Source organism: Marmota marmota, unplaced genomic scaffold (genome assembly GCF_001458135.2).
Source record: "Marmota marmota marmota unplaced genomic scaffold, marMar, whole genome shotgun sequence".
In the NCBI taxonomy this organism is placed as follows: domain Eukaryota; kingdom Metazoa; phylum Chordata; class Mammalia; order Rodentia; family Sciuridae; genus Marmota; species Marmota marmota.
Window position 1 is genome coordinate 7728312 of NW_026000221.1, and position 15022 is coordinate 7743333.

The 15022-nt window shown below is 37.5% G+C and overlaps 1 protein-coding gene across 1 annotated transcript; it reads left to right on the forward strand.

Moving 5' to 3' along the window:
* The first annotated feature begins 341 nt into the window (after window positions 1-341).
* Arl14epl (ADP ribosylation factor like GTPase 14 effector protein like) lies at window positions 342-14618 on the forward strand. Its single transcript, XM_015488792.2, has 4 exons — window positions 342-454; window positions 7221-7338; window positions 8943-9082; window positions 11988-14618. The coding sequence occupies exons 2-4, from the start codon at window positions 7243-7245 to the stop codon at window positions 12208-12210; spliced, it is 459 nt and encodes a 152-aa protein (XP_015344278.1). The 5' UTR covers window positions 342-454; window positions 7221-7242; the 3' UTR covers window positions 12211-14618.
* The last annotated feature ends 404 nt before the right edge of the window (window positions 14619-15022 follow it).

Here is a 15022-nt window from a genome sequence, read left to right on the forward strand (position 1 = left end):
AACTTAGGTCTAGATTAGTTGCTTATTTTGAATGGAAGATGGGAGAGAAAACAGCTATCATTAACTGATTCCAAAGCGTTCTAGAATTGACTCCTGGTGGAAGAACGAGTTAATGCTCACACCCGCCCCTCCCCCACCATGATTATGAAGTATTAAATTGTAGAAGCACCTTGGAGGCCCTATGGTTTTTCCCTTGAGGGTTCTATGGTTTCCCAGCAAAACAAAGAAAATAAAGCAGCACAGTTTCTCTTTCTTTGCAGTATTCCTTCCTTCTTTTCATCCAACTTAAAGGTATGTGCACTTTCTCTTTACCACCCCACTGCTTTTGTTTTACCAGGTGACTCTTACTAAGGAGCAGGGAGCAGTAGAAATGTGGCTGTCAATTGAAAGTCACTTCTTCACAAATGATGCATTTTAAACCTGGTGCCCTCTGAGGTTGATGGAGAAAGAAGAGGTAAAACAAGCCACCCAATGCTGACCTTGCATATATGTTGTTAGATTAATGTGTTGTGGTTAAGAACGGAAGATGACTAGGGTTCCTTTATTGGAAATGATATAAAGATGAAAACTAAGAAATGAGCATGGGAGCACGGTAGGGATCTAGGAGAAAGAACCTTCCACACTTGAGTATTTGAGATAATACTTTTCAAGGACATCTATCAGGATAATGCCAAAAAATGGCCTAATCCCCTGGTGTCGTGAGAGAGTATTCCTCTCCTCCATCTGCATTGGGTGGGGCAGGGTAAACAGATAGGTCTTTTTTGTTCATAATCCTTAAAATTGTAAAGAAGAATTTGAATGCATGATTCAAGCCATTCATATTATGAATAAGGCGTAGTTTGGCCCTGAACTATAGAAACTGACCTATAACTGATCCAGAAGAACCCTTGAAAAGATACCAGATTTGAAGTGATACCAGCTTGCTGCAATCAAATCATTAGCAATAGAAACTATGTGGTACTATTGTGTTCTTTGGGTTATCAATTTCTCTTGCTAAGAGTACTTTCAAATTATTTAAAATAAACCATCTGTGTTTTTACATTATTTTACATTGAGCCACAGATGTGTTTGTAAAAGAGAGAGAGAGAAAGAGAGAGAGAGAGAGAGAGAGAGAGAGAGAGAGAGAGAGAGTGTAGTATGTAGGGTACAGGAAAATACAGCTCTAACAGTGTTTCTAGGAATCTATGGCTATTGTAAACAGTTGTTTCTAAAGCATTAAACTTATTCATTCAACAACACTCTAGAAAGATTAGATCAAAATTACTTTTAATTTTTGTGGACAAATGGCAATGGAGAGTTTTTTCTTTTAGAGGTTATTGAGCAATCTTGTGGCTTAGAAAACAGCTGATGCAGCTGGGAGGGAGAAGCAAGGACTTAATTGGCTACCTGCACAGTGTTGTGTCTCTACCAAATACACCCCAGTGGGATTTGACTCGGCTGTCAATTATCTCAGTGACCCATCATTTTCAGCAACTACAGGAACTAAGGGTAGAGACAGAATGAGATTAATATAGCTTGATACTTTTGTCTGCTATGAATGTCTATGTATCTTGTTTCTAAATAGTTTTCCAGAGATGTTTTACACATAGTGTCTCTGAATAAATGGCTTTATCTGCTCCTGAATAAAAATAGAGGCCAATTTTTGGGCCAGAGATTAAGCTGGATACCTTTCTTATTTTGGTAATTTGGTAGTGTTCTAAGGGGTCATGATGGAGGGCTACTCATTTCATCCTACTCAAGACACAATCAGTTTACATAAAATCAACAATACATGTGAACCCACTTGAATCAAAGTGTGAAATATGATATATCAAGAACTATGTAATGTTTTGAACAGCCAACAATAAAAAATTAAAAAAAAAAATCAACAATACATGCCAGGGTGCCCTAAAGATGAGTATGAGTGATTAAAGTGTGAGTTAGGTTGCCTGGTGTTCCCTTGATGGTCTGTGCCTCACAGTGAGGGTTGGGATAGAAATGATCTGGCCTGCTTTCCTCTGGTCTTGTTCCTGAATCTTACACAAAGAGTACAAGTTGCCAGGCTGTGTAATTCTGAGGCTTAAAGGTAAATATCATCTTTCCATCATAGATAATTTAGTCATCATGGCTCCTATGCATAAGCCAACTACTTTATCTCATGCTCAACCTAAGAAACAACGATCTATTCCATCCCTGAAGAAATGTCTGGCTTTGGAGAGCTATTTCAAAAGCATGGCACTTTTTAGAAGGAATTTTAAAGAGTCATTTAAGTGTATTTATGACTGCCATGGACCTAATTGTGCCTTGCCCTCAATCTACAGGATGGCAACCTTACTCCAATGTGACTAGATTTGGAGATAAGGCCTTTAGGAAATAAAGAAATCATAGGGTATGGACTGAGGATGTAGCTCAATAGTAGAGTACTTGCCGAGCATGTGTGAGGTGCTGGGTTCAATTCTCAGCACCACATTTAAATACATAAAATAAGTGTTCATCAACAATTAGAAAAAAATATTAAAAAAAGAAGTTATAGGGTAGGTAGGTAGGTAGTCCTACCTAATCTGGTAGGACTAATGAATGACTTTATAGGAAGCACAAGGCAAAGATCCTATCCATCACTGTCTCTCCATACACCAATTAAAGGCCATGAATGGACTTAGAACGAAGGTGGAAGAGAGCTCTTACCAAAATCAAATAAGTCAGCACCTTGCTCTGGAACTTCCCAACTTCCAGAGCTGTCTGTGTTTAAGCTACCCAATTTATAGTATTCTGTTAAAGCTGCCCAAGGTGACTGTAAAAGTGACTTTCTTTTATTTGGACTTCAGAACCCAACCCTGAAGTCAGATGTGGTTCATGTGGCTGAGATGCAAACCTTTGCCCAGCATTTTCTCCTAGCTGTGTGCTGCTGCAGAAGAGGGGAAGGGAGTAACTAGAGGTGTCCGCAGTGCCTCCTCCCCAGTCCCTTCCCATGCTTCTTTTTGAAAAGGTTCTGTGTGGCTGACATCAATTACAATTGCTCCCTCAGCAACATCATATGTAGAGATGGTGATCATCATCAAACCTTGAATCAGTGTAATATTCTGAAAACACCATAGTATTTGGGGTCAGACAAGTCTATATGACAAACTCATGTACCCTACTAGTGACTATGTGACCTAAATAATCTTTTGGGGTCTCAATTTCTCATGTGTTAAATAGGAAAAATAATATCTACTATTTATTTCACAGATTGTTGTGAAAATTCAGTGAAGGAATATATGTAGGAAATTCAATAAAGTGCTTGGCATGTAGCATGTACCATAAGCATAATATCACATGACATTGAACACTGGCTATGTACTAGCTTTGGGCTTGCTGGGGATAGAGAAAGGTGTAAGAAAGCTAAAGACCTACTGGAAGCAGGAACTTGCATATAAAAAGGGAACTGACTGTAGATCAAGCTGAATGTAACAACCAACATGTCTCCAGAGCTACTCAGGTTCCTGCTCATGGTGGAGAAAGGGGCTTGTGTCCAAATGTAGACTAAGGAACTCTTTCCTTTAGCTTGCTTGCTTTCTTTTCTCCTCCTCCTCCTCCTCCTCCTCCTCTTTATTCTTTTGTTAATTCCAGGGATTGAACCCAGCAGTGCTTAACCACTGAGTTATGTCCCCAGTCCTAGTTTGTATTTATTTAGAGACAGGGTCTCACTAAGCTGCTTAGGGCCTAAGTTGTTGAGGCTGGCTTTGAACTTCTGATCCTTCTGTCTCAGCCTCCCAATATGCTAGGATTATAGTGATGTACCATCAGTCTTGGCCAGGAAGATTGTCTTTTTGTGAAGAAAAATGAAAGCTAACCTACTCAATGTATTTAGTGAAGCAGATGATTTCCATTCTGGCTACGTGTTCTCTTTCCCCACACGGATACCTAATTGCCTTATTTTAGGACCACTCTTAGACTAGCTCCTCTAGGAGTCTGTGTGCTAGGAGTTAGGAATGGGCCACTTGGGGGAGCCTCCTTTCTTTGTGTTGGACCTTATTTTTTATCATTTAAAAGCAATCTGACAAAATGTTAGGGAAAAATTGAGAGTTTGTCAAACTGATTTCACATTCTTTGCATCCCTGTCAAATGCAGTAACTCAGGATATGCTACATGGCCTTCAGTCATGTGCTTGGAGATGAGCATCTTCCACAGCCTGAATGACCCTGAGCTGGGAAATGTCATTTTCATCACCAAGAGCAGTGGAGATGATGGCAGCCGATTACACTGCCCCTTGGCAGGGACTCTTAATCTTCTTTTTGTATTGTGGACTCCTTAGGTTAACAGTGATATCTATGGATTATTTCCCAGAATGATATTTTTAAGGATATAATATAAAGTCTGTAAGATTACAAAGGAAACTAATTAGCTTAAAATACACTTATCAAAATGTTATGATAATAGGGCTGGGGATGTGGCTCAAGTGGTAGCGCGCTCGCCTGGCATGCGTGCGGCTCGGGTTCGATCCTCAGCACCACATACAAACAAAGATGTTGTGTCTGCCGAAAACTAAAAAATAAATATTAAAATTCTCTCTCTCTCTTATAAAAAAAATGTTATGATAATAACATGCACTTAATTAATAGCCAAACAATAAGATCTAATATCAAGTCTAAGAACTATAATAATTTTAAATAAGTAATAAACATTAATGAAAATTTGTATATACACAGCAACTCTAATTGACTAATAAAATCTATGGTTTCTTACTCAACAAGGTCACAGATACTGCTAACACTACTGAGGCATGTTGGTTACATTATCATAGAAAGAAATGCCAGAATTTCACTTACAGATTAATGGAAACAAATATGTCTTTTTTTTACTTATCCAAGTTCAAGGTCCACCTGTATTGTCCAGTTAAAAATCTTTGCTTTAGGAATACCAAACAAGGGAAAAGAGAGAATTCTGAACCTTTTAATTACTTTTCCTAAGACCAATATTTTGGGCTCACAATAAAATCCAATTACATTTCAGTACTCGGTGAAATTATATTATAATTTTTTTTGCATTATTTGAAATGCAAAGTAGCAAATTTTCTCCTCATATCTTTTTGGAAACCTACATTTTACAAAGGACTTAAAGTGCCTTGGGCAGAGGGTTTGCATAAGATACTCATTTCATGAAGTGCAGTTAAATCCCAGACCATTTCAGGAAAAGTTCTTGCTTACAAAGATGCTCATAATCTTTCCAATGAGGAGAGAAATTGTTATGTGAAGAAACTAGAAGGTTTGGGACCCCTTTTTGGATATGTTCTTGAAAAGTTACACACGGAGTCTAAAAGAGAGATTCATGGATAAGCAATGGCCTCTTAGGAGGCAGAGAGCCAAAGTTTGAAGTTGAAAGATTCAGATAAGAGGTGGAGAGATGCTAATGGGTGCAGTGAAGTCAGGTAGCTGTTAGCCCAAGTGTAAGTATGTGCAGTGGTGAGCTCAGGCAGGTAGGGTATAGAACACTTTGATAGACATTGGCTAATATACACCAATGATGGTGGGATATTATTGGCAAAGAGGAATTATTGCAGTCTTTTAATAAGAAGACAAATAAATTTCTGTTTCAGGAATGTTAACATGACCAGAATGTATTTGATGAATTAGGGGCAGGAAGAAAGTGTGGACAATAGTTTTAGGATCAAATGGCAAGACTGGGTAGATAAAATTATACTTACTTTCCCTATCCTAATGTTTCCCATAACTGCCTAAAGATGGAATTTGCCTGGAGAGCCTATAATGATACAGATTACCCCTGAAAATGATAGCCCAAGTAAGTCTGGGATTCATCAAGGAAATTATGATTTTTAAAACATCTTCATATGATTTTATCTTCTAACAGTTTGAAAAATACTTAACAGGAATGTTTGATCAGATCTGAAAACTTGCATGTGGTAGTGTCAAAGTAAAAATTACTCTGGACAAAGTATAATTTTTAAATAGGCAAGGAAGACTATTCGAAGCTGTCATAATAAAGGACTGAGACCAGAACTCAGTATGAACTTAACTCCACTGAAACAAAGGGTGGTGGGTTCTCAAGGGCTGAGATCAACTACTGGAAAAGAAATGGAAGACAGAAAGGGGTTTATTGGACAATGGGATGCATCAAGTACATTGTATTATTTTGTAAATGTCTTTGTGACTAGGTTACTTGTGTTTGCTAATTAGTACCTAGTCAAAATTAGACTCCCATCCTCTGATGGAGACAGGGGAGAAAGGGGCACTATCTTCCTTGATTCAATTTCAAAGGGATAGTTTCCAGGTACTTGAGAAAGACAGACATGGGTTATAAAATGACAGAAAATGGGAGAAGATTTACAATCCAAAGGGAAAAAGAAAGAGTTCATAATTGCACATTTTCTTAAGTAAATGCTTCTAAAGGAAAGAGAGGTCAGGGTTCTATTATCAGGAAGAAATCTGTCTAAAATTTAGTGAAGCTGAGGTCACCTTAGTCAAGGGTAATGTAATGCCACTACTACCACTGCTGCTGCTGCTACTATTATCATCAGGGTAGACTACTCAATAGAGACTGGAAAGGAAGAACTAGTGTTAGGACTATCAGAAAAGAAATATCAACATTCCTTCCTAACCTAATGTTGGGAATTAGAAAGTGGGATACAGAGGATACAGACAAAGGTGTTGACCCTTGACTCAAAGAGAATGAGGTCCAGTGATAGAAATGGAATTTCCAGCTGTCTAGGAGAGATGTGATGCCAAATGACCCATGTCAACATAGTAGAGCATAACTCTTAGGTTCCTTTGGGAGAAATAGCACCTGGTAGTCGGCATGGTAGCTGATGGTAAGTAGGGAGAATGGCAGGGCTTGTGGAGACCTCTGGAGCATGGTGTTTCATGATAGAGCACAGCAGACGAACACTGCACTATGCATTCAGCATCAGCAATGTGTGGGCTATACCTCAGTCACACAGAAGTCGCACACACACACACACACACACACACACACTCTGCATATATATTGAATATGGTATGTATACTGAAGCGTTTTGAAGCAAACCACAGGCATTTTAGCAACTGGGTATTATGAAAACCCCTCACCTCCCATTTAGCCCAAATTACACAGGAAATTTGTCAGAAAACTTGTTGGAGGGGGTCAAGGCTTTTAAAGGTAGCCTGGGAATGATGACTGAAGAGGTGACAGCTGAAACCCTGGGAGGAGATGAGATTTTCAAAAAGTTACTGGGGATATATGACATTAATGTTTTTGCTTCTTTTCAGTTACTTTTTTTAGTGATCGGAAATGACTGAGAAATCAGATAAAAATAATTCCACTCGAGAGAGACCCACAGATCGAAGTTCTCCAGAGAAAAACTGTCAAATTGGACAGAAGCAATTGGTATGATACATGGATTTTATGATTCCATATTGTTTGGTGAGTTCCAAACTTGGGGATCTCTGAGATGCTGGTGGACTTAGTGCAAAGGTGGGTTCAGTCAGGACTCCACCAGATGGGTCTCTGTGCCAGCTGTTGGACTGGTTTCACCTGACATGTCCTCTTTGCCTCTCATGTTCCTTCATTTTTATTCCAATGTTCTTTGTATGCAATAAAATCTCACCCTCAGAGTAGAATACTTGAAAAAAATATATACTCAAGTGTTTTAATTGAACAAACTTCTATTTTGGTCTCATTGTGTCATGGTTCTAAACTTTGTATATATTGACTCATCTAATTCTTATCACAAGATACTACTGTTGGCCCCATTTTACAAAATGGGAAACTGAGGCTTAGTGAAGTAGGAACTTGCTCAAGGCACACCACGGGCAAGCAGCAGAGCTTGTAAGAGCTAAGCACCTAGTACCTAGAAAGTACTAGGTGTTACCTATTTCGTAGCTGTACCTAAGTGCAGAGCTGTTACATAAGCTCAGATCTATAAAACAAACCCACATATACACAACTAAGATGAAAATTTCAAAGAAACATATTATTTTAGATTGCCTAAACTATTATATTAAATAAATTGTAGGAGAGCCTATGATATCCTGTTACTCATGTTACATGGAAACTGTCCTTTTGTCTCCACGTTTAGTGTTTCCAAGTATATGCCAGCCTACATGTTTGGGATACCCAGATTACTTTCTCCTAAAATCCTTCAAGAGAGCATTCCCTTCCCTCGTGATATGTGTGCTGCATGTTTTTTTTTTTTTTTAAAGTCATCAGTATTTGATTGAAGTATTTGATTGCTTTCTTCCCAATTAGGCCTCATTTAATTTCTAATTACAAAAACCCCCCAAAGACTTCCGAAAATTTCCCCTAACACCCTAGAAAATAATTCTAGCAAGACATTTCTATTCAAATCTGGCTTTGACTAAGAGTGGGTCCTTCAGGTGGCTGCACTCTCACGTGAAGGCCTAGTGATGTCCACAGTCCCAGAATAGGCAGTCCTAAAACTCATCCCAGACCTGGAGGGTAGGGCTGAGCATACTGTGGGTCCTCATTGGTTTGAGACTTTACATAGGCATCGTCTGCTCATAGCTGAGGAAGGACCACTGGACCATTATTCCTTCATCCTTATCCATCATAAAATGCTATTTCTGATATTCATCTTCATCCTATTTGGAAAGGACCACCTGCTCACTATCAGTTCTATAATAAAATTTACATCTCTTTGTATGAATTTCCTGTGGGGCTTGGGAAGAGTCTCATACCTTAGATGAAGCTGACTGTGGTTTTCATGTAAAAAGAGGTTTTGTGTTTCCCCATGATTATTTTTTTACATTTTTATTGTGTAAGTTTTGTATTATGTATTTATTTGGAAGTAATAGCCTAATTTGAGACTATTTATATCATCTTTGAAATGTAATCAGGTCAAACTCTTTGGGTTTTCTACATAAAACAAATATACTTTCATGCCATTATGATTAAAGTCACAGAAAGTTCTTTTGAAAAGGCAAAACGAATGATATAATTCCTACTACTAAAGCATTTTGTTTGTTTCTCAGCAACAAATAGAAAGGCAGCTAAAATGCTTGGCATTTCAAAACCCTGGACCACAGGTAGCAGACTTCAACCCAGAAACAAGGCAGCAGAAGAAGAAAGCCCGGATGTCAAAGATGAATGAATATTTTTCTGTGAAACACAAGTAAGCCCATGACTCATTCTATTTTATTAGTGGGATTATAAAATTTTCAAGGTCTCTCCTGGTATGGTGGTGCATTCCTGTAATCCCAGCAACTCTGGAGCCTGAGGCAGGAGAATTACAAGTTCGAAGCCGTAAGCAGCTTAGTGAGAACCTGTCCAAAAATAAAAAACAAAAAGGGCTGGGGATGTGGCTCAGTGGTAAAGTGTCCTGGGTTAAATCTACAGTACCTGACGACGACGATGATGATAATAGTAATAATAATAATTAATAATTATTATTATTATTATTATACTAATAGAAATAAAACTCTCCATTTCTCCTTGATTTTAATTAGATTGCCTCTTCTATGATTTAAAAATATCTAAATTAAAATAGTACTCCATATTCCTGGAAGTTAGCAAATATAACCTGAAACAAGAAATCAATTAAAAATAAAAAGCCCTGTACTATAGTAATAGCTTAGTAGGAAATGTGATTAAAAGTAACAAAGATGCATCCTTAGAAGGAGAAATAATATCACCAAGGGAGTGAATTTGGAATATTAAATGGGTGCAGTACTATCATTAAGATTGCTAGTGCATCAGAAGTAGAAACTAGTTGGGTGTGTAGCTCAGCAGGAGAGAGCTTACCTAGTATTAAGGAGGCCCTTGGTTCAATCCTCACTACACACACACACACACACACATTAAGCAAACCAAAAAGAAAAATTGATAAGTTCAATTGCATTAAAATTAATAACATGGGGCTGGAGTTGTGGTAGAGCGCTTGCCAGGCATGTGTGACTGGTTTGATTCTCAGCACCATATACAAATAAATAAATTAAATAAAGGTCCATTGACAACTAAAAAAATACATATTTATTTTTAAAAATTAATAACATATACTCATTAAAAGATGCCCTTAAAACAACAAAAGAAAAATCACAAAGTGGAAAAAGTTATAAGAGATCAGAATCTAAGATATTTAAAGACTCTTAGAAGTAAATAAGATAAAGATAAACATCATAATAGAAAAATAAAGAAAATAGTGAACCAACATTTCACAGAAGATAAAGCTAATGTGGATACTAAACCTCATCAGTACCTTCTGGAGAAGGGCCATGTATTCCAGATAGGCAGAGTTTAGTATGATGATATCAAAGTTGATGAAGCTTTGGGGCATGAATTGAATGTTAAATGGTACAACCACTATTTAAAAACATCTTGGCATTTCCTATGTGTCTTATGATTCTCATTTTCATTCCTTGGTATATATCCTGGCAAAGTCTTATTATGTATAAGGGGAGACATGTTCAAGAAGTTTCATGGCAGCAATGTAACAGCAAAAACAAAGCGTAAATAATTCAAATGACATTCAGTAGTGGAAAATATAAATGACCTGTGCTATATTCATAGAGCAGGCTACATGTAGCAGTAAAAATATCTGAATAAAGCTAATCTGAACCATCATGGAAGAATCTCACATCATGGAGTAGGATAAAAAAGCAAATTATAGAAGAAATATCTCAGTATGCTTGGGAATACATCCATACATTGCTTAACTAAAAGTAAAAAAAGCACATCATCTTTATATTAAGGTGCAGTTCCTGTTGGAGTGGTCATAGAGAAATGTAATGAGTAGTACATGAGGAGGACTTCAAAGGTATAATTATCTATCCATAGAGCATGTGTGTTTTAGACACTTTTATATGTAGGGTAGTTGAGAATTTTATGAGTGATTGTATCATATGGGCAGGAAACCATAAACTCATTTTGATTTCTGATTAAAGGCTAGGGAGTGTTAAGTTCAGGCAAAGCAAGCAAAGGACAGACACTCTCCGTTGGTTTTAGGAACACCCACTCACTATCAGTTCTTTAATAAAATTTACATCTCTTTGTATGAATTTCCTGTGGGGCTTGGGAAGGGTCTCATACCTTAGATGAAAATCCTCTTCAGACAACCCTGCGGAAGTGTTACATCATGCAGCAAGTACCCATGCTTTATTAGGAAAGGGGGACAGGGTGGAGCTATATTACCTCACTGAAGAGGAAGAGGCCAGGTGTTTTGCCAGCTTGGAGACAAAGGGTATACAGGTACATAATTTGACCACACCAACAAAGGGCCAGCCTTTTGGACTTCAACTGCTAATAATGAATCTGAGTCGTATAGAGGTGTTTTTGTTATCTAAGGCTTTCCAATAGCTTGGTTGGAATTACATATTTCAAAATGATTTGGTTTGGAGGGGATGGTGAAATTCTCATGAAAGTCTCTGCCCCTTGGCCATGTTGCAGTTACTGACAGAAAGCATGGGAATCTACAGCAGGGTGGGGACTCTGGTGGTCTTCGTGGTACAGAGTACCTTGCCTTCACTCAGAACCTATGATGTGGTGTCCTATCATCTCTGTCACCTGCATTCTCCCTTCCCACTGGGTAAAAGACATCAGAAAGGAAAGAAGTGGCACCTGTAGAATGTCAGTGGCAGAGTTTTCTTATTTAAATGATAGTCCTCATTTTGAGTCATTAAAAAATGTAATTGCAAAAATATCAGAAAGAAGAGTATAATCTATTAGGGGAAATTCCATCAAGAATAGTTAAATTTTAAAGAAAAAATTGTAACATAGGAAGAAGTGTTAGTCAGCTTATTCCTCATAATTCTTTGAGGATTATTATGTTCCCTGGCAATGCTGGGAAAATGAAGAGTTACTCTCCATGACAAGCTGGCTGCACTGGAAATGGTTCAATCACATATTGACTGAAATTCCCATGACGTCACTGCCACCTACTGTTCTGGAGTGTTTCTGGGTCATTTCCAAGGTGCTGTTCACTCAGACTGAAAGGATTGTGTATATGAAGTCACAGCACAATAATTTATTCTCCATGTTGAGGACAATTGTACTGTCATATGAATGTCATTCTTTTCTTACAGAGTTATGAAGAAGTATGACAAAAGTGGCAGGCTAATTTGTAATGATGCTGACCTGTGTGACTGCCTAGAGAAGAACTGCCTGGGCTGCTTCTACCCCTGCCCCAAATGTAACTCCAACAAGTGTGGGCCTGAGTGCCGCTGCAACCGACGGTGGGTTTATGATGCCATTGTCACCGAATCTGGAGAGGTCATCAGCTCACTGCCATTTAATGTTCCTGACTAGGAGCTGTTGAGTTCTTGTGGACTGATTTGTTTCTTCTTTTAAGTCAACCTTTTTCTTTTGGATAAATGTTGGGATTTGGGCAAAATGTTGGAAAAACATCCGTAAGACTAGAGTTCTCTCCAGCTGCGGAAGAGTGTTCGCCGGGCAATGATTCTATAAGCTTTGGTCTTCTCTCATTTTTTAGCTCGGAATGGAAGAATGTGACAGTGGATGGATCACAATCTCTCCCCAACACCCCCATTTCTACGCTGCCTTCAAATTAAAAATCTCTCCCTCCTTCTTCATATCTGAGAGCACACAGTTTTAAAGATTTTCAGAACTCTGTTGCTGAGAGGTTTGTCTTACATAGAACATAGAATCATAAATTCGTCATGTCTAGTTATCCTTGTAATCTTAGGCATCACTAATTCTAAATCAGAATTGGCATTTGGACTAGAAGAAAAACAGCCTCTGTGTCTTTTAACTGCGTACTCATTTTTTAAAAATTCAACAATTAAAACTAAATTTGGTAATGCTTGGTAATATTATTACATATTTGCATTTTATTTGTAAAAATTGAAAAATTAGGACTTGAATATTCTAAAAGTGGTGGTTTACATTTTTAATTCCAGAATCAGTATTTCAAGATTTTTTTTTTCAGAGAGAGGAAAGTTGAGTTCATATATGAAAAAAAAAAAGTTTTTTGTATGTTTCCAAGTAGTTCACTAGGAACGTGATGTGGCCCTTTCAGTTCTGATACATCATAGTATAGGAAGCTGAATTCAACTTTCTTTGAATCCATTTTTTGACTGTCTTGTTAATTCTAAGTCAGTGGTTCTCATATTTTCTGTGCATCAGAATCACCCAGAGAACTTGTTCCTCCATAGATTTTGTAGCCTCCCCACCCAGAGTTTCTGTTTCATTCAGTCTGGGACAGGGTTCAAGAATTTGCATTTGTAATAGGTCCCACATGATGTTGGTACAACTGAGATTGGGACCGCCCTTTGAGAATCACTTCTCTAAGTTATATTAGATACATGATGAAAGGAAGTATTTATATGTGTAATTTAATAAATTCTTAAAAAGAAATAAAAGCTTTTGCTTTTGTAGTGAATTTGAAATGTTATAAATAGAGTTTTCAGAATTTAATTTCCCTTCACAATTAGTTTCAAAAACACTTGTTTCTGCACTATACACATGTGCTAGCGAAGACTTCTAACAATTCTGAACTTGTTACTTCACAGTATGTTTTAGGATAAAAGTAACAAAAATCCTAAAAATCAGAACTTCTGTCCACACAGCAAGAACACTTATTCTTTGGCATTGTTCTATATGGAATTTGCTGGGTTGCCCAGATTCAGCTTACTTTTATGGAACATCTACTGTGAGCCAAACAGTGTGTTAACTGCCTCCATCACTACTTTTAAGCATACAACCTTAAGAAGAAGATAAGAGGTGAAATTACCCAAGTCACATCCTTGACTTGGTCACCAGGCACGTGCAACCTCGCCACCTGACGAAAGGGTAGGGGTCTTTTTTCAGTTGATGCATTCTTTTATTCTGAGAGTAATTAATAATTTGTAAATAGTGGAACAAATGAATTGCTTTATTGTTTATTTTAGAATTACATCATTTTAAAGCTAACAGAAACCTTGCAGATCAACTAAATAGTCACGTGGTCAACAAACATCAAGGGAGGTTGCTTTGCGTCAGGCAGCAGACTAGGTACAGAGGATAGAACAGTGAGTGGAATCCACCAGTCTTCATGAAGTTTGTGGATTCAATCAAACTCTTCTTATTTTTGTTGCCTTTTTTTTTTAAACTTTTTACAACTGAGGACATTTAGACCTACTCAGATATAATGAGGTGGGTGAGGACACAGAGGAGCTGGCAACCTGGGGTTTTGAACATTAATAAGAGTAGACCACTATTCTTTTCATGATACTACAGATTTCCCAAATGGCCTCATCCTAAAATGTTTCTAGGTTCTTTTCATAATATACAGTCTTGAGTCCCCCTGTAAGTCTCAGGAATCAGAACCTCCAGGACTATTTTTAAACATGCATCCTTGGTAAGTCTCATGATCAGAACACTTGGGGAAACGCTGTTTTATATCATCAGTCACCTTTTTTCATAATAAAAATAATCCTAGGCAAACTAGCATTAAAGTCTTCTTCCCGTTTGTCCCCTCTTATCATTCAGTCTTAAGCATTAATCTGGCTTAAAATGATCTGGTTTGAAAAAGTATATTGGCAAATTAGGTTGGTAAGTTTTCCTAGTAAAGCAAAAAATAAAGTAAAAAAATGCATAACTACTAAGCAGACATCTCATGATACTTGTGTGGAAACCTAGCAAGACATTGATGAGGTGCATTTTTATAAATCAGATTTATTTCATCTTGATCTAATGCTAATTCGGTGCATTTTAAAAAGGCCTCCTGCACTAAATGATTATTACAAAAATAAATTTATTTGAATTGTCAGAAACTTGCTTTGCGAGTGTCTAATTTTTATCACAGAGTGAATAAAGCTCTTTAGTTATTTGAACTAAATTCAGATTAACAAGAAGTGCAGCTGTACTATCTGATTACATTAACCAAGGAAATTGTCTTGTTAGTGTAATAGGATTTTTCTCTTTTCTGCTTGGCTATCTTTCAGTGCTGACAGTGTGTCTTCATGAATATGTATAGAAATTGTAAGGAAAGCAATTTTACAGAAGGTCATTTAAATATAAACTGATGCACACTGAAGGATTTAGACAAGTCACCCTGAGCGCATTTATGCAATGCCATATCACATCAATTTGCATGACAACTTTGCATCTAATTTGGAAG

Coding starts and splice junctions, on each gene's coding strand:
- Arl14epl (XM_015488792.2), top strand. CDS start 7,243: ATGACTGAGAAATCAGATAAAAATAATTCCACTCGAGAGAGACCCACA. Junction 7,339..8,942: donor AAATTGGACAGAAGCAATTG/GTATGATACATG, acceptor TTTGTTTCTCAG/CAACAAATAGAAAGGCAGCT. Junction 9,083..11,987: donor TATTTTTCTGTGAAACACAA/GTAAGCCCATGA, acceptor CTTTTCTTACAG/AGTTATGAAGAAGTATGACA.